Source organism: Bicyclus anynana, chromosome 19 (genome assembly GCF_947172395.1).
Source record: "Bicyclus anynana chromosome 19, ilBicAnyn1.1, whole genome shotgun sequence".
NCBI lineage: Eukaryota > Metazoa > Arthropoda > Insecta > Lepidoptera > Nymphalidae > Bicyclus > Bicyclus anynana.
The window spans coordinates 4,693,971-4,713,241 of NC_069101.1; the positions used below are offsets into that span (position 1 = coordinate 4,693,971).

General features: G+C 38.6%; 1 protein-coding gene and 1 long non-coding RNA gene across 2 annotated transcripts in view; one reads left to right on the forward strand and one right to left on the reverse strand.

The window, feature by feature from the left end:
- The window catches only part of LOC128199147 (uncharacterized), a 101,857-nt gene that overhangs the window by 52,190 nt on the left and 30,396 nt on the right, over positions 1-19,271 (reverse strand). The gene's annotated exons all lie outside the window — the stretch shown is intronic.
- LOC112045264 (enhancer of split mbeta protein-like) lies at positions 16,903-17,953 on the forward strand. Its single transcript, XM_024081378.2, has one exon. The coding sequence runs from the start codon at positions 16,963-16,965 to the stop codon at positions 17,566-17,568; it is 606 nt and encodes a 201-aa protein (XP_023937146.1). The 5' UTR covers positions 16,903-16,962; the 3' UTR covers positions 17,569-17,953.

The following is a 19,271-nucleotide window of genomic DNA, read 5'->3' on the forward strand; positions in this document are numbered from 1 at the left end:
AGTCTTACTAAACTCCATTGCCATTGCGTGATGTGTTTAATATATCTAACTAAATGTCTCAGTCTCACGGGTGTTCTCGGTTGCACTCCATCGGAATCGATCAAATTTTAATGTATTTTTCTGTATATTTGGTACATATTAAAATAGTATCATTCACCATCTTACATCTCTCATTTCTTTTCTTCTTAAAAGAAAATATGGTAGAACAACGATTGCCATATTATCTAGTATCTTGGTCAAAATAATTTTATTCAATGAAAACCTATTATCATCACTTTGTTGACAAAATACTGGTGAATATTGAAGTCGTAAAGTTAAGAACGATGTGGATTCCATTCCAATTACCAAATCTGAGTAAAGTGACAACCCTATATGAACCCTCGGGATTTGTAACTGTCTCTGGAGCAACCACATTATTGTTTATGGTCGTGCACTTGCCTCTGTAGGAAGGTACCTGTTACCCTCTATTGTCTATGTTCCACGAAGTATTAACGAACACGTGTCAGCTTAAGACTGCAAAATCTATTGTCTTGAGCGAGTGCGCTTGGAACAAAGCTTGGTAGATGCCGAAAAGATAATATTACTAAAGGAAGACCGGTTTATAAGCGCCATTTATGACTTTATGGGGCCCATTTGTTCACACTTCATTATATCATAAGTACTGATCTTCCGAACTGATTAAACTCAAGTGGATGTTTTTGAAATCTTAGACAAAACATTATCCTCTAAAGTTCGTGCTTCTTTACTGGTTAAATATGGATGAACTTTTCTATGAAAACATGTTGTGTAATTAAAGGCTTTTCGTTCTTCCTTAAAAAGGTAATTTAAGTTACTTAATCACACCCTCAGTTTTCTTAATCTTAAGATAGCCTAGCCTTAAGATAGTGATCGCTACAGATACTAGATATTTTTTAAGAATTAGTGCAATACAAGTACAAATAAGTGCAATGACACAGACGTTTTAAAGTACCTTTGGGTGGGTTTTAACAAACAAGTTTTAATTACAACAAAAATAACGCAAAATAATAAAATTTAAACAATTTTGGTTTTTGAACAAGAGCTTGCGGCAGACTACCATTGCTCTCTCTCAGTACAACCCGTTCTCAGTTAAAATATATGCTGCGTATGTGCTAGAAGATCTATGACATACAGGAAAATGGCGACACCTCACAAGTGAAGTGACGATCACGACCATCATGCCGATGTGACGATGAAGATGAAACAAAACCACAAACGTTTGCCCTCAGCCACCTCCGCGTGAATCATTATTCTTTCCTTCGAAACTGATAACATCTCAAGAGGGAAATCGAAAAACTTGCCGCCAGATAAAGAAATGAACGAAAAAATGTCGCTCACGTGTAAATCATTAGTCAGGGCCGGCATCTTGAGCTCAAATATTTGGCGATGCTTGCAAATCTCGGCGCCACTGAGAAAACAGAAAGGCCGCTGCCTTTATGTGTGCCGACGTTGTGGTAACTACTATTCTGTAAGTTTTAGGATTGTCTTGAAATTATTACCCATAAGGATATTAGGCCTAAACCTAAAGCCGGATTTATATTTGTCTGACGTGTCGTGTCGTGACGCGTCAGAACTGAATCGGTATCATACATTTTGTATGGTAACGTTTACACTTATGTGTTGTGACATGTCGTGATGGCTTCTGAGGCGTCGCATACAAAATGTATAGAACCGATTCTGTTCTATTGCATCACAACACAACACAACGTCAGACAAATGTAAATCCGCCTTTAGAAACTGAACAGTCGACTATTAAATCAAAAACTGTTCGATGAACCCAAGAAATAACCAGTAAGTAAGTTTGACTGTATTTTACGTAGTATTTGCGTCCACCGATTTCTTCGTCAAATTACTAACTAATTCCAATCGGTCGGGTATATTAGGTGTAAAGTTTTATGAAGCTCAAAGGAGATTGTCCATTTCAGGACCACTCTTGTACACCGTATCATTTAAAAAATACAGGGTAATAAATAAAATATAAGTAAGTGAATAAATGTAACTAAAAAAACTCAAGCTTTTGATATCAAGATGACGCCCATAAAGCAACTAACATGACATTTGACAGCAAACGTCAAAACGATTATTGCGTTGAAAACGTCATCAATCCGCCATTGTTACTCTTAATAGTGTTACATTTCTTGGGACAGAATGAATATTATTTCGAAAGAATTAAAGTAAATTCGTAGATTTGTATAATAGAAAATAGTTGAAAAAAATTATTTTCTTTTATTTCCGCCAGGCTCCATAGTATTATAAACATTTTATCCCGAATTCCTAATCAAGTCATGGACACCGCATCAACTGCAAATCTCCAAAAAACTAGAACTATGTGGTAAGTGGCAAGCCGACTGAGGACACATTAGGACGGCAGCTAAAACAATATTGAAGGAGTCGGCAAATGAACACAAATGAGCGTAGGATTAGGTATCGAAAACTAACAGCTAACGGGTTGCTAAATGGTAGCAGCTGCTGGTTTTCGTTCATTTCGAGCTCCCATAACCTTCTAAACCGCCGACCGCGGCTTAGTGGGTGAGGATAACCACATAATCTGATATTTTCAAGGTTGCTCAGTTTATTTATTTAGTTCGCAAAATAAACACGTGAATTCATGCTAAATAAAGTAATATAACTTGTATTTATAAAATGTAAGTAATGTATTTTCTACGAAAACCCAGCTTATACAAAGAATAAACTTAAATGTTCCAATGTTCCAATGTCCAATGCTTTGAAGCAATTTCAGGAGACAAACATTTTACTATTGCAAGAAAATTTTCCCAAAATTAAAGTAAATATGAAGTCGGTAAATTATTTGTATAAATAACTAGAGAGCCACTTCCTAATCAGTACCTAATAGTGTAAGTTTTCTTTCAGTTAGATTAGAGCGATCATTTTCAGAAAATAAATAAGTACCTACCAGTTTATATGGATATTTGTATGAATGTTTGTTTGGATGTTTGTTACTCTTTAACGCCGCAACTACTGAACCGATTTGGCTGAAATTTGGAATGGAAATATATTTTACTCTATATTAACACATGAGCTAGCTTTTCATCCCGGAAAAATCCATGGTTCCCGAGGGATTTGTGAAAAACTAAATTTCACCCGGATAAAATCGCAGGCGTCCGCTTGTTTTGATATAAAATGGTTGAAGTAGCACAAGACTATTTAGATAAGACATACCTAAGACCTAGACCTAATCTTAGGCGACTACCCTAAGTCTCCCAAAATGTTGTCGAGCCCTGTTTTCAGTTTAAACGCCACCAATGCAGTGCAATAATAATTCACTATTATTCATTGCCAAATACTAAACCAGGCTTTGCAGCAAAGCTAGATAAATAGATGCAAACAGAGCGAAGTATAGATAACATATCTAATGATATACAAATATTTGGTGTAAAATTTAAGGAACATGGAAAATTCCGAAATGAGGCACAGATCTTATAAATCGTTAGCAAATTACATATTTGCGTTTTTTATGTTGAATAAAAACTGCAAACGATCGTTATTCAGAGTACAATCACGCCTGATGGAAAGCAATGATGAGGTATAAGATGAAGCGCGCTTGCCTAGAAAATGCCTATTTATCCTTGCCTAGAAGATGTCTATTCATTCTTGCCTTGAAGGTGCTCAAATTGTACGTGTCGGGGAACACAGGCGCCGGAAGGGCATTCCACATCTTAGCAGTTCTTAATAGGAACGTTGACGCCAAAGGTTGACGCCTTTCGACAATTTTTACATTTCCAGAAGCTTCTCAGTTCCACTGCTCTCGTATGACTCGACTGTTTATGTTGCGATCTTTCTAATGTTATTTATTATTATTTTTACTAAGAATCACGTGAATCAGCTATGAGGATAAAGTTTAATCCGATTTTTTTCAATTTGGAGATTCAGAAGCACGAGAAATAAGTTGCATGCTTTCTTAGGTTATACCTACTCAGTTTGAAGTTCAGGATAGTCAGGATCGTGAGTCACTTATAATAATAATCTAGAGTGGTTTATACTATTTTAAAATTCTAAATTAAATTAAACGGATGAAATTGTATCCTTTCTTTCGTTCTTATTTTTTATTTTAGTTAGGATCATTGAACAAGCGAGTCATTCAGAGTCATCGCTCATAACGATTTAGTTAACTCCTGTTTTTCATTATCAAGAATCTAAATACATTACTATATAAAAGAGAAATTTCAAAAACCACTTGACGTACAAAGATGAAATTTGGCAGGGAGGTAGTTTAAGCGACAGGGCCAATTAAGGAGGTCCAGAGTAGTACGAGGCGCGAGCGTCTGCTAGTCATAAATAAAGCTACGCTATGATATAGTTGCGTCATAAATAAAGCTACACTATGCTATTTGCTTTCTTTCTTATGTACAGATTCTCGGGTTTAAATTAGTCAGGATCAATAAATACCTGAGTCACTTAGGACTATTAAATTTATTCCATATTGTCTCATATCTGAAATACAGAAATCAAGCTTAGCAGTGATGCATTAAGTGCATTCTTAAGTTATAACTACTTAACATAACTTAGTAAAGACTAAGTCATATAATGTTCTTGACTCAAGAACATAATGTGCATGAGTCAACGATGACGATTAAATTTATTCAAGATACTTTTATTTTCAATACTTAAACGTGACGCTAAGTGGTGACGTATTAAGTTGCGTCCATCGAAATCATACTTAGTCAGGAGAGCAAAGTACGTGAGTCAGGAATGACGTCACGCGGTCAGCAATACCGCGTTGGCGTCACGATTCACGAGCAAACGATTAGAAGGCAACCGGTCTTACTGCCGTCATACGAGATCCGGAATCGAAATCATTATCCACTTTGATTATTACCTGTAAATAACCTAAACCGGTGAGCCGAAACAGGATCTAGAAAATAATTTGAAGAAGATTAGGGGATTTTTGATGTGGCGTTTCCGTATTTAAAAAGTTTCTCGAATTGTTTGCTTTGCGGATACCCAGGAAATTAGTCAGTCACTGCAAATTATCGTTATAATTACTGCTGAGTGGTAAGCCGTTTGATCTAGAGAAATATCTGAAGTAAATTAAGGGATTTTTGCTGTGGCATTTCCGTAAATGTCAAATTATTTGTCGAATTATTTGCATTGCAGATACCCAGGTAATCATTGTAAAAGATCGTCATAACTACTGGTGAGCCGTTTGATATAGGATCTAGTATATTAATTTGAAGTAGATTAGGGGATTTTTGTTGTGGCGTTTCCGTAAATGTCAAATTATTTGTCGATTTATTTGCATTGCAGATACCCAGGTAATTATTGTAAAAGATCGTCATAACTACTGGTGAGCCGTTTGATACAGGATCTAGTATATTAATTTGAAGTAGATTAGGGGATTTTTGTTGTGGCGTTTCCGTAAATGAAAAGTTTCTAGAATTGGTTGCACAATGTTGGATACCCAGGCAGATACCCAGTCACTGGAAAAGAACGTTACACAATCTAACACCGTTCCAATGTCTTTGTAAATCTTCCTACACATTCTTAGAAGTTATTAAAAAAATAATCATAGATATATTTATCGTATAATTATACAACGATCTACTAGGAGTAGACAATTCTAAAATGAACGGTCATTGTCAAAACAGCAATGTAAATCATGTGCCTACTTATTTTTGGAAGATGTCTGAAATTACGAGGACATTTGCGATTGCTGAATTTGACCTTTTAAAGAGAAAAAACTTAGTATTTGCTTAATTTATATTTTCTGAATTGACAAGTGGTTCAATGGTACGAGTAGCAGCATTGTCACTTAAACATCAGATGAGATTACAGATGAGATCGCAGATAAGCGCAATAAAAAAACCCCCTGTTATCATCGACATCGTATAATGATAACAGAATTAAAGACTTTAATCGATCTACTAGTTTTAAATGCCACTTCCTAGGGCTTAATTCCGAGCAACCCATATCAAGATGTACGTACCTACAGTTGCCTTGCATTGGAATTTCCGCTGCTTGAGTACTTTATAATTGTGAGATTAGGTATAGATTATATTAAGTGATTAATTTTTGATTGTTTCACGTTTATCTTTAAAAGAAGCAACAAGCACCAAACTTGACTTCGCAGATGTCAAGTGAAAAATCATAACGTCGTAAACTAGGGAAGGTAGATAGCTATTTTAAGATAAAATAAAGTTAAATTCAATATTACTGTACTTGGTTGTTGAAATTTATTTATTTTCCATTGTTTATTCTCACATATTTGTCACGAATGGCCGCCCCTAATATCTGGCTGCCCTAGGCCTGTTTGTTTAGGGTAAATTCAACACTGGATAGGTACACATCCTACTATGCGCGAACTGTGCAGCATTTTTCTTCTCACTAGTGGTTGAGGCTTGTAGCTACACCCCCGATCCCAACGCTGATTGTGTATCAAGACGCCTAAAAAACGTCATTTACGATCCTGACGATGACATAACGAACGACAATGCTTCCAGGCAACACAAACACAAGTTACACAGCGTCTACGCCGGCGAAGACGATGTCCCCGATATCTGACGTCACCTAAACATGGGCTTTTTAACTCACGATCTCGGGGGCGCCCGGACTGACTCAAAACACCCTTCCCAAACGGTCCTTTATGCCGAGGTCAAAGGGGACGCCCTTAGAGAATCGCTCCACCAATCTACTCTGCTTCTGCCTTCAGGCCCCATCAGGCGATTCTGCGCTCGCCCAAACCCGCTGACGCCGCTGAGGTTCCATAAGAAGCCTATGGCACATACACAAACAGCAAAACAAACAACAGAAATTATCTTCAGACCGGCAGAAATAAGCATAATTTCTAGCAATCTTAGTAAAAGTAGTAGTAAAAATGAAGTGGTCAAGAGATCACAAAATTTGTGACGTCATGAATGGCTGGATGCTGGCAGCTCGAGATCGTTTTTGGTAGTCCAAGCAAGAAGCCTATGTCCAGCAGTTGACGTCCAGTGATAATGAAGATGATGATAATGGATGGCCTCATATGACGGATATCCGCAAAGGCACTCCCACACTCAATTACCAACTACGTTGCAGCGCCGACACGTAGCGTGCGCGCGCGCAAGCTACGCTCTCACGCGCCATGCGGCAGTGAGTCACACTAGTCTCGTGCCGTTGTATGCCCCTGCCATCACGTACCGAGTATTTAGTTAACACCGCTATCGCACTCGCAAACAACTCACTGCGCATAAGGAAAACCGCTTGCTTTGTTTATCGGGTTTTTTGTACTACTACAACTGTATCCGCGTTGTTTTTTTATGTGTTCTAGAATCATTATTTTAACAAATTTCAGTAAGTGAACTATGATCATCATCATCATCATCACATCAGCCGATGGACGTCCACTACAGGACATAGGCCTTTTGTAGGGACTTCCAAACATCACGATACTGAGCCACCTGCATCCAGCGAATCCCTGCGACTCGCTTGATGTCGTCAGTCCACCTGGTGGGGGGTCGGCCAACACTGCGCTTACTAGTGCGGGGTCGCCATTCCAGCACTTTGGGACCCCAACGTCCATCGGCTCTTCGCACTATGTGCCCCGCCCATTGCCACTTCAGCTTCGCAACTCGTTGAGCTATGTCGGTGACTTTGGTTCTTCTGCGGATCTCCTCATTTCTGATTCGATCACGCAGAGATACTCCTAACATAGCTCGCGATGGAACGAGAACTATGATATAAGAACAAATTAAGTATCACGTGTCTCAAACGGTAAAGGAAAAACGTAGTAAGGAATCCTGAGAATTTTCTTAATTTTTATCGAGTCATCGAGGACTATTAGCTTAACTCGTGCTCAACAGTGAGCCCAATATGGGTTGTTAATGATGATGATGGATGATGAACTATGAGATGATGGTGTCATGTGTGGGATAGACGGAAGTTGGAATACCCTCATAGCTTGGACGCCGAAGAGGGGATTTTTGTATTTACTCGAGCTCGTCAGATAAGGATAAGGGAGGATTCTTTCATGATGTTGTGTACCACCAAAGTATGAGCTCTTAATGGTGTCTATGCTTAGGGCAACAAAAAATGGGTTAGTTATAGCTAAAAAGTGTAGGTAAGTACCTACATTTCGAAAATCATCGCTAGTATGTAAAAATATGTTTTCTTGTCTGTCCGTCTGTCAGCTGGTCAGCGCATCGTGTTGGTGAACGTCCCCTCGGTCTTTGCTGTCCGTGTTGCCAGTATTAAATTTTTTCAAACAGCAGTCCGCATAATAAACTTTTAAATAATTTTTTAATAAAATAAAGAGTTATTTCACCGGCATCGATTCTAGAATTCTCTTACCCTAGGCTTCATGGCCGCTTAGGCTAAGCACTGTATCAACGAAGTAACTAAGATAAATGATAGGTTAAAAATAGTGTCACACTAAACACGACGACGTTTATAAACGGGACGTCGGTATCTTATCAGATGCGACAGCTCTTTAATGATATCTTGACGCCATTACGCACGCGTGGCACATTAAAAACAACTCCGATTATAATAAATAGGAAAATTCCTATAATTACTATCAAGTGCAGTCAATTGTGAATGCAATACATGCCAGTCGTTAACCCGAATGCGTTAGTGATAATGCGGTGTCGCAAATAGAGTTTAAATGGGTTCATTCATTAACCGCCTAATGGTAGAAAGGAAAATTTAGCAAATTTTTGTTATTATAACATACTAGCGGATGCCCGCGACTTCGTCCGTTTAGAACTTTTGAATGGGAACAATCCTGTCATACATAATTTTTGTGTAACTTGACTTGACGACCGCAGTCGACCGTCGACCGACGCCGAGAGTCGCCTGTAGTTGGCGATGTCTCGACTGCAGTCAAGTGCCGTTGGCTACCGCCGAGACGTCGCTGACTACAGTCGAGTGCCGTTGGCTGCCGCCGAGATGACGCTGACTGCAGTCGAGTGCCGTTGCGAAAAACGGAGGTCCTGGGTTCGATTCCCGGCTGGGCAGATTGAGATTTTCTTAATTAGTCCAGGTCTGGCTGGTGGGAGGCTTCAGCCGTGGCTAGTTACCACCCTACCGGCAAAGACGTACCGCCAAGCGATTTAGCGTTCCGGTACGATGCCGTGTAGAAACCAAAAGGGGTGTGGATTTTCATCCTCCTCCTAACAAGTTAGTCCGCTTCCATCTTAGACTGCATCATCACTTACCATCAGGTGACATTGTAGTCAAGGGCTAACTTGTAAAGAATAAAAAAAAACCTATTACTTAGCAGAAGCTAGAAATTAGATATTTAACATATTTAATTAAACTATATTTTTATTGACCACCCAAATCTTATTAATCTTTTAAGGATCAGGTTTTACATTATGGAAATAGGCTCGTAAATTAAATCACGAGGTTTTGCAGTAGCGTTTAGCGGAAATAAATAACAATCATTATTTTCTCACGATGATTTTAATCAGAAATTGGCAAATAAAAATGGAATGCAAAATAAGATATAAAATCCATGCATACCAGACAACCGGTAGATACTTGGTTTCTGTTGTAAATCATTGTGAATTTTATGACATTTCTAGAAACGAGGAAACGCCTAATTTACGAGGCTGTTGACTGCCTCTCGCGCGTGTGAGAATATTGGTTACGTTATTGATTAACATAATTTATTTAAAGTGCAATTTGATGGTGTAAACAGCTTACAAAATGGAATACAAATACTAGAGTATCAACACATCATCATTCATCATTATCAATCCATATTCGGCTGACTGTTGAGCACGAGTCTCTCAGAAAGAGAGGAAGCCAATAGTTCACCACGCTGGCTCAATGCGAATTGGCAGACTTCACACACGTAGAGAATTAAGAAAATTCTCAAGCATGCAGGTTTCCTCGCGACGTTTTTCCTTAACCGTTAAATGTTATCCCTGTATTCTTAAGGGCACGGGAACCACGCGGGTGAAACCACGCGGCGTCAGCTAGTTAACTATATTAATTGGAATGTCTTTCCTATCGTAATCTGTAGGTAAACAAATGTCTGATGTCTCAGACGGCTAATCGTTATTTTTCCGTTCTACCTACATATAGCAGTGGAAAATTTACGATTATTAAGATTAATTACCTCCTTGTTTGTAAACACGAAACATTTCTAATGGCCTACGCATTAAGGGCAATGTCATCTTACTCGTATAGTAGAAGTCGTAGGAATAGTAAGCGGCATGTAAGCTGAACTACGCTCAGTAATACATTTTGGGGTGTTATCAACATAGAGATGTGATAGCCCAAGTGGACATGACCTCTGGTTCGAATCTGATCGTAGGCATGCAACTCCAACTTTTCAGGTATGTGCATTTTATGAAATTAAATATCACGTGCTTCAAACGGTGAAGGAAAAACATCGTAAGGAAACCTGCATACATAAGAATTTTTTGATTGTCTACGTGTGTGAAGTCTACCAATCCGCATTTGGCCAGAGTGGTGGAAGGCCTAAACCCTCTCATTCTGAGAGGAGTCTCGTGCTCATTTGACGTACGGTAAGAGGTAACCAGAGCAACGCCATTAGTACAATCGCGTACGAAACTTTTTCGACGTATTTAATGTACCAGCCAACTAAGGAGCACGCGTCTAACACTTTTATTTATAATTGTACCTGCATAGATAACTGTCATTTTGGTTCAACTTAACAAGTTAATGAAGTTAATACCTAATAATTTCGAAATAAACGCATTTTTCTTTCTTTCTTTCTTCTTCGATTATCTATTTATCATATTAAGTTCAATAAATGGCTTAACAGTTAATCTTTTCTCCCATTCCAAAAGTTCAAAACGTGCGTAAAGAATTTTTGACTCCAAAGATCTCTCGAAAAGATAAACTCTCCTAACGCGATGAAACGACAGTTTGACACTACCGAAATGAGATTATAATCAAAACGAGCGTTTTCTTGAACAAAACAAAAATCTGAAAAATGTTTCGAAAAAATTCATTAGTGAAGCCTAGTCTAAACCAGCGGAATAATAAATTACGTCAATTAATATTATCACAATTGAAACGATTTACAATATAGAAATCTTGAATTTTCGCAGAACCCCTGAGGGCCTTTCTCGGAACCTCAGGGTTCCGTGGAACACCATTTGGGAACCGCTGGTCTAAACAGTTTGTCCATCCTTAGAGAGGTAGAAATAAAGTAGGCATCGTATTATGACGCAGTAACGATTTGTGGACTGTATTCTTTGAAATAATAAATTAATATCAAATATGTACGTAATAATAAGTATTAGTCATTTCAAGAATTCGGAAACTCGAGCATCCGGAAATCCTTATGAGCAACACGCGGAAAAATAATAAAATAATCTTATTTGGATTAATCTATACTAATATAATAAAGCTGAAGAGTTTGTTTGATTGAACGCGCTAATGTCAGGAACTACTGAAACGATATGAAAAATTCTTTCAGTGTTAAATAGCCCATTTATCGAGTAAGGCTACAGGCTATATATTATCCCCGTATTTTTATGAGAACGGGAACCACGCGGGTGAAACTATGCAGCGCCAGCTAGTTAATATTATAAAGCTAATAGGTTTGATTGATTGAACGCGCTAATCTCAGGAACTACTGGTCCGATTAGAAAAATTCTTTCAGTGTTAGATAGCTTATTTATCGAGGTAGGCTATAGGCTATATATTAATCGGAACGGAACGGGGCGTCAGCTAGTAATTAATAATAGGTTCAACTATACTACGTTTAAATACTTACGTAGATAAATCTATCGATACTTGACTTGCATCAACCATCAAATTATGCAGAACCTCGTTGGTGCTTCATCACCATTATAATCATCAACATAGTTAGCGACCAAGTCTCGGAACCATAGGTTATCACCAGCAACACGCATGTGGAACAATAACTCAAATCTCTAACCTCGGTGTTTTTTTTTTTTTTTTATAAAAGAATTTGCTAACTAACTAGTCGGGAAAGACTGTATTAGAAGTGGGTACGACAATAGACCGACGGGGCAGGATTGAACCACCACCTCAGTGATGAGTCAGACCGCTTTAACATTGAGCTATTGAGGCTCTAAAGCGTTTAGTTCAGCCCCTTAACCGTACTTGGAGATGAGGTCATGCCTAGAGTATCTACCCAGAGTTTTGGTTTCTACGTGACATCGTACTGTAACGCTAAATCGCTTGACGGTACATCTTTGCTAGTAGGTAACAATTTTTTTTATTTGTTACAAGTTAGCTCTTGACTACAATCTCACCTAATGGTAAGTGATGATGCAATCTAAGATGAAAGCAGGCTAACTTGTTATGAGCAGGATGAAAATCCACACCCCTTTCGGTTTCTACGCGATATCGTACCGGAACGCTAAATCACTTGGCGGTACATCTTTGCCAGTAGATAACTAGCCACAGTCGAAACCTCTCACCAGCCAGACCTGGACCAATTAAGAAAACCTCAATCGGCCCAGCCGGGGATCGAATCGAGGACCTACGTCTTGTAAATCCACCGTGCATACCACTGTGCCACGGAGTTTAGAGGATTCTTGTTGTATGAAAGTATCTACTTATTGCATGTTTATACCTTTCAAGATATCAATAGATTAGGCACCTTTATACCGACGCGTGATTTTTAATGCGTATGAAGTGTTGGGGATTCTAACGACTATGCACACGATGGTCGCTGATAACGATGGTCTGTTATCATTATCATTATCGGAGTAAATGATCATTAAGTTGTTAGCTAATGCCCGGAAGTACCTACCTAGTTAAATAGAAAAAAACTATATTATCAACTCTATAAGGAACTAGCTAAAAACGTGCAATCTTGCATTACTTAACCCATAAGTCAGAAGTTTGAAAGGATGTGGAAGATTCACAATATATTCAGTTAAAAAATAACTACATACGATTCCATTCAGGATAAAAACCAATTTATAACTCGTAAGATCGAACATTCATAGATCGGTTTAGCTCGTTATGAAGAAAATATCCTAAATACATAATGCACGCCATTGACGGTCAATTATTGTCACGTTTCTGCAGCACCCACGCCTATAACTGATCGTGTATTGGTCGCCTTAATTTAATTTATCTACATTATTATTTTATAGGTACATATCTACTTTGTATTAAATTGTATTAATTAAAATACATAATTACTAAATAAAATTATATAATATATAAATATACGAGTTACTTATTTTAGTACAAGCACACTTTAAAGATCAATAAATATGTTTATTGATAAAGAAAAAACCGCAGTCTGAAATAATACTAAACTCCCTAAAATTCATTTCCTCTCAATAGGTATGCAGACGACATCCTTAATTTTTTACTATTATATAATAAGTTAAGCTTTGGATCCATAGCTATTGTGTAGCTAATCACATAATACCATGAACACGCTACGGCTCGTGCTACCCAAATGCGATAACGATTTTGATAAAACAACACCAAGGTCCCTCGACCATACGTACGAGACTGTAGGTATAGTAGTCAAACTTCCTCTACAACACGTGTTAATAATATAATTACACTAGCGGACACCCGCGACTTCGTCAGTGTGGAATTCAGTTTTCCAAATCCCGCGGGAACCATGAATTTTTCCGGGATTAAAAGTAGCCTATGTGTTAATCCAGAGTATAATGTTTTTCCAATCCAAATTTCAGCAAAATCGCTTCAGTAGTAGCGGCGTTAAAGAGTAACAAACATCCAAACAAACATCCAAACAAACATCCATACAAACTTCGCGTTTATAATATTAGTAGGAAGTAGAATTATGTAAAATCTATTTACGTTTATAGTTATACTGATTACCAACTAGACGACGCACCGAATAGTTCCCGTTCCCGTGAAAATATGGATAGTATATAATCACACTCACAAATGACGTGGCTTTCTAGTGGTAAAAGAATTTTCAAAATCGGTTCAGTATATACAGAGATTACCTACCCCCTATACAATACTTTATGGAAATCCTCTTAATTTTTTCTGTTTTTAGTGTGTCCTAGTGTTGTGACGCCATCCAATCGGCAATTTCGTTCACTTTTTTCAGTTATTTATATTTTAACACGAAATTTCTACACCAATTTTCGTGAAAACTAAATAGGACCAATCTGAAAATATACTCTTTCAAAAGAAACAAAAAATTTCAAAATAAGTTAATAAATGACGAAATTATGCGGTAATTAACATTAATTAAAAAAACATACTTCGTTATTTTTAAGTCGGTTAAAGAAAACTTACCGCTATTATAAAATTAGGAAGATCTGACTACTACAGACCCTCATTATATTAAAGCCTAATCACAAATGAATCGTATCCACTTAAATAAGCACGCGCATAACATCACAGTCGATAATGATTCCGATAAACATATTATTACGTATTTTTCGGTGAAAGTGTTCGATAATTTAACTCGAACGTAGGATGGACTGACAATTTCTCAGCGCTCGACCCACGCAGCCTCCCACTCGTAAACTAATACGTCCAGATCACTGTAGTAAACAAGAAAAGTGCCTACGTAACCACATCAGCGAGATTTGTAGACTTTGTGAAGGTAGCTTGACTTATAGTCACACACAGCATAAACAGTTACGACCATGCTGCAATATACAAGAAAAAATCCCAACCATACGTAACTACATCGGAAAACTTGTAGACTTTTGTAAAGTAGCCGCAAAACTTCTAGTCTACTTTGACAATGCAACACACCATAAAAACTTACGACCAGGCTGCGGTATACAAGACAAATTCCCAACCATACGTAACTACATCGGAAAATTTGTAGACTTTGTGAAGTAGCCGCAAAATTTCTAGTCTACTTAGACATTGCAACACGCCATAAAAACTTACGACCAGGTTGCAGTATACAAGACAAAAGTCCCAACCATACGTAACTACATCGCAAAATTTGTAGACTTTGTAAAGTAGCCGCAAAACTTCTAGTCTACTTTGACAATGCAACACACCATAAAAACTTATGACCAGGCTGCGGTATACCTACAAGACAAATTCCCAATCATACGTAACTACATCGGAAAATTTGTAGACTTTGTGAAGTAGCCGCAAAACTTGTAGTCTACTTTGACATTGCAACACACCATAAAAAACTTACGACCAGGCTGCAGAATACGAGAAAAATCCTCAATCTTACGTAACTTTATCGGAAAATTTGTAGACTTTGTGAAGTAGCCGCAAAACTTTTAGTCTAATTGACATTGCAACACATCATAAAAACTTACGACCAGGCTGCAATATACAAGACAAATTCCCAACCATACGTAACTACATGGTAAAATATGCAGACTTTGTGAAAACATACAATGCGTCCTTAATTCGTGTAATACGGTAAAACATTTCTATAGTTATAGCAATCGTCAATCATTCACTCAAAATGACACAGACAAAAGATATGAAAAACCCGGTTGCTAAACTGATGGACGTAATTAATACCTACAACTGCCTAACGACGACGCCTTTAAAGCAAAAATGAACGCTGAATCATCAATATCAATACGATATCATGCAAACGTAACCACTTTTAAATGATGTAAAAGAATGACAAGGCCGGGACCTATATATTTCCACCTTATTGTAAAAATAAGCATATTTTGAAAGTCATTTAGTAGGTAGCTTATTCATCGAAATAATTTAATAGAAAGAATTACATACATACGTTTAAAATTATAAAACCTCCAAAATCCGAACATAAAACGCTTCGCGGCAATATATTATGGTGTTTCTTAAGTAGGTATCACATTGTCCAAACCATGCACTTTCTTACGTTTATTATTCCGTCCCAACTATAAATAGCTTCACAAAATTTCCCACAAAGTCCCATCTCAATATCCAAATTCCGTCCAAATTATAATCCAAAATAATTTTCCTATAACGCAGTCGTTAACAAATGATTAACGCACAATGCAAAAGTGGAATAATAATTCCATCTACCTTTAAAATGTAACCTCTTAGAGGACAATAGACCTAATTTAAACGATATTGTGCGCCAAGTTGTACATCCAACAAACTAGTGAATCAGCTAAACGCCATAGCGTTATGAGGTCAGAGAGTGATCCCGAGAACGCTACCGCGGCACACGCAATCGACAAAACAAAACCTCATTGCAAATTACTTTTTTAATTCCGCCGGCGGTTCTCGGAGTCCATTAGTGGATGTTACTGGCCCGTAATGCGCCACAGTAATTCTGCCTGTCAATAATTATTACTACGCATAAGCCATGATTAATGAACGCCAACAGTAGCCGTTTATAATTGACGCCATTGTGCGGCGCCCGGCGCTTGATTGATCGCTTCGATACACCAATACGGTATTGCAGGTTGCGACATCTTATTCACATCTATCGCGTAATTAAATGCGGATTTCATTAGACGACTAACTTCTGAAATGGAAGCCCTGCGATAGCCGACCGATCGAAGCGTAGACCGTGTCTAATCGTGATAAAAGACCGCGCTAAATGTTATAGAATTAATTTTTAATTTGTTGCGGATACAATGTCTTACACGCATTAATCACGTTAATTTAAATATTATTAATCCAATAATAACAGGAAATGTCACTTCCAACAACAGACAGGCAACAAATGTAGACGTGTGACCGTACTACGACTCAAATTGATTGCGGAATAATTTGAATGTCGCTAATGTCCTGTGTGACACATCCCATCGTCACGCCGGACTAGGAAGCGACACGGCGACAGTGCCGGTCCACCCATGGCAGTAATTACCGCGCCGGAGTCGCGGCGTCGCGGCGTGCGCCCGCGCCGCGCCGGCGATTGTTTACAGCGCGCACGCGCGGCGGGCTCGTGTCCCCCCGCGCCCCGGCGGCAGCTGCTCCGCACAGGTGGCGCGTGTGGGAACTCGACGGCTCTGCGCGTTCCCACGATCGCGCGCCCTCCGCTCGCTATATAAACCCCCGCCCGACGGCCGAACCGCATTCCGCGTTCAACGCTCAGCGCTAACGCACTCATTCACTAACACACACACAATGTCTACCATGTCTTACGATATCGCGTATCCGCTCGCGGACGACGGCCCGCAGCCGGTCTCGCGCACTTATCAATATCGCAAAGTGATGAAGCCGATGCTGGAGCGCAAGAGGCGCGCTCGCATCAACCGCTGCCTCGACGAGCTCAAGGAGCTGATGGTCAGCGCTCTCCAGTCGGAGGGGGAGAACGTGGCCAAGTTGGAGAAAGCTGACATTTTGGAGTTGACCGTTCGCCACCTTCACAAACTCCGCCGCCAGCGCCGTCTGTCGCTGAACCCGACGGTGGACGCCGATCGCTTCAGAGCCGGATTCACTCACGCTGCCAACGAAGTGTCCCGCTGCCTGGCGTCCGTGCCCGGAGTGGACGTGAGGCTGGGCACGCAGCTCATGACGCACCTGGGGCACCGCCTCAACGACATCCAGCGCGCGGCCGGCAGCGACACGCCGCCCGCCAGCCCGCCCAGCCCGGCGCTGTCCACCGTGTCCTCGTCCTCCGGCTACGTGACCCCGTCGCCGCCGGCGTCGCCCGCGCCGCTGCACACTGCCGTGCCGCTGGACTGCACCACCAGCAGCTTCGCCAAGACCTCGGTGTGGAGACCCTGGTGAGCGGCTCGGCTGGAACGGGCGGACCCGGCTCCGCGGTCACATCTGTTCCCAGCACCGTTTGGAGTCGCTCGCCCTTGAAGTGTCCGCCCTCGTCCTTATGTTTAGTGCACCATGTGTTATGAAGAAAACTTTAGATCTCACGAGTAATTAGTGTAGGTTTAAAAAGAAACTAGCTCGTAAGTTAAACCGAAAGCTTTAAACAATATAGGTCATAAGTATATTTGTGATATTAAAGAATAATTATTGTATGTAGAGAGATGTATCGAGCCTTGCCGACTTTGAGTGGGTTCGGATTGTTATTTTATTATCGTTGAAAAGATTTCACGTCACTGTGAACGAATACGCAAAAGAATAATTTAATAAAAAAATATTATTATGAAACATATTTCCGCATTTTATTCCCGAAAACCTTACCTATAGATAATTCTCATAGAGACTAATAACTATTTATATTTACAAAAACAATACAAAATTTCAGAACAAAAAAATACAATATTGATAAGAGAAATGGAAAAAGAACATAGCATAGAGATAACTTTAGCCAAAACATCGAAAGTGAAAGAAAAAGAAAATCATACGTAGTTTGCATTGAGTTTAAAAAAGTCACACGACCAAAGCGGATGTTAACGCACGCTAAGCTGCAGACAACACAATAGATGCAAAATATGCAAAACAAAACAAACCAGTAGAAATAATGATAAATATTAAAGAGGTGAAGGGCGCGGACCTCTGACACCACTGCGCGTGCGCGGTAACTTTCCTGTTTACCGTCTCTGAACAAACATATCACCGAATACAGTAAACCACGTATTTATCATAATAAACAACGAGGTGAGTTATATTCACTAAACGACGTACAGGATAAACATAGAAGGAAAGTATACATGCAAATAAAAATTGCGTATGTAACTTATAAATAAATAGAACTAAATAATGATGTTAAAATCTAGAAAACTCTAAAACGTTAAGTGCGTAATCAGTCATTCTAAAAGACTATGTAAACAGTAAAGTCATAGTATTTAATGATAAAATGTAAAAACGCGCAATATTACGAAAATGATTTCCTAACCTACGTGTGATTCATAAACAAAAATATTATATTTGAATATTATATTCTTCAATATAACTTATTAATTTATTTATTAAATATAAATCATATTTACGAGAACTTAGAAATCTGATGCGACAAAAATGTTCCCAACTTAATTTCCAAAGTGCATAATTATAATATTGTCGCTTACATAAAAAATCTTTCCAAACTGCGAGTCATGAGTTAGGAATATTCAATCAGTTGACAGACAATTTTTGCATGTCTAATCAAATTTAAATTTGATTGATTATATACAAATTAGTTTTCACAGAAAAACCAGAATGTTGATAATTAGATTCATTGGCTATATTAGATTAATGATTAGGTACCTAATTTTTTTGATTTTGGTAAGTGGGTGACAAATTAACCAATTAACATTTCCAGATTGTTCGCTTAGTCTTGTGCTACTATTCGATTGCCTAATCGATGATTCTTTATTTTCAATTCTATAATAGTTTGATTTATATATATTTTATTCACAGTACCTAGTTCCATACTCCACAAATACACGTTTAATTTGCGTTAAAGCAAACAAACATACTCCTCTGCTTAAAGAAATTACCTATAGATTCAACTTAATTGCATATATGACGACATTTTATGAACATATTCT

What these genes read in the sequence shown, in the direction of transcription:
- LOC112045264 (XM_024081378.2), top strand. Translation starts at nt 16,963, where the DNA reads ATGTCTACCATGTCTTACGATATCGCGTATCCGCTCGCGGACGACGGC.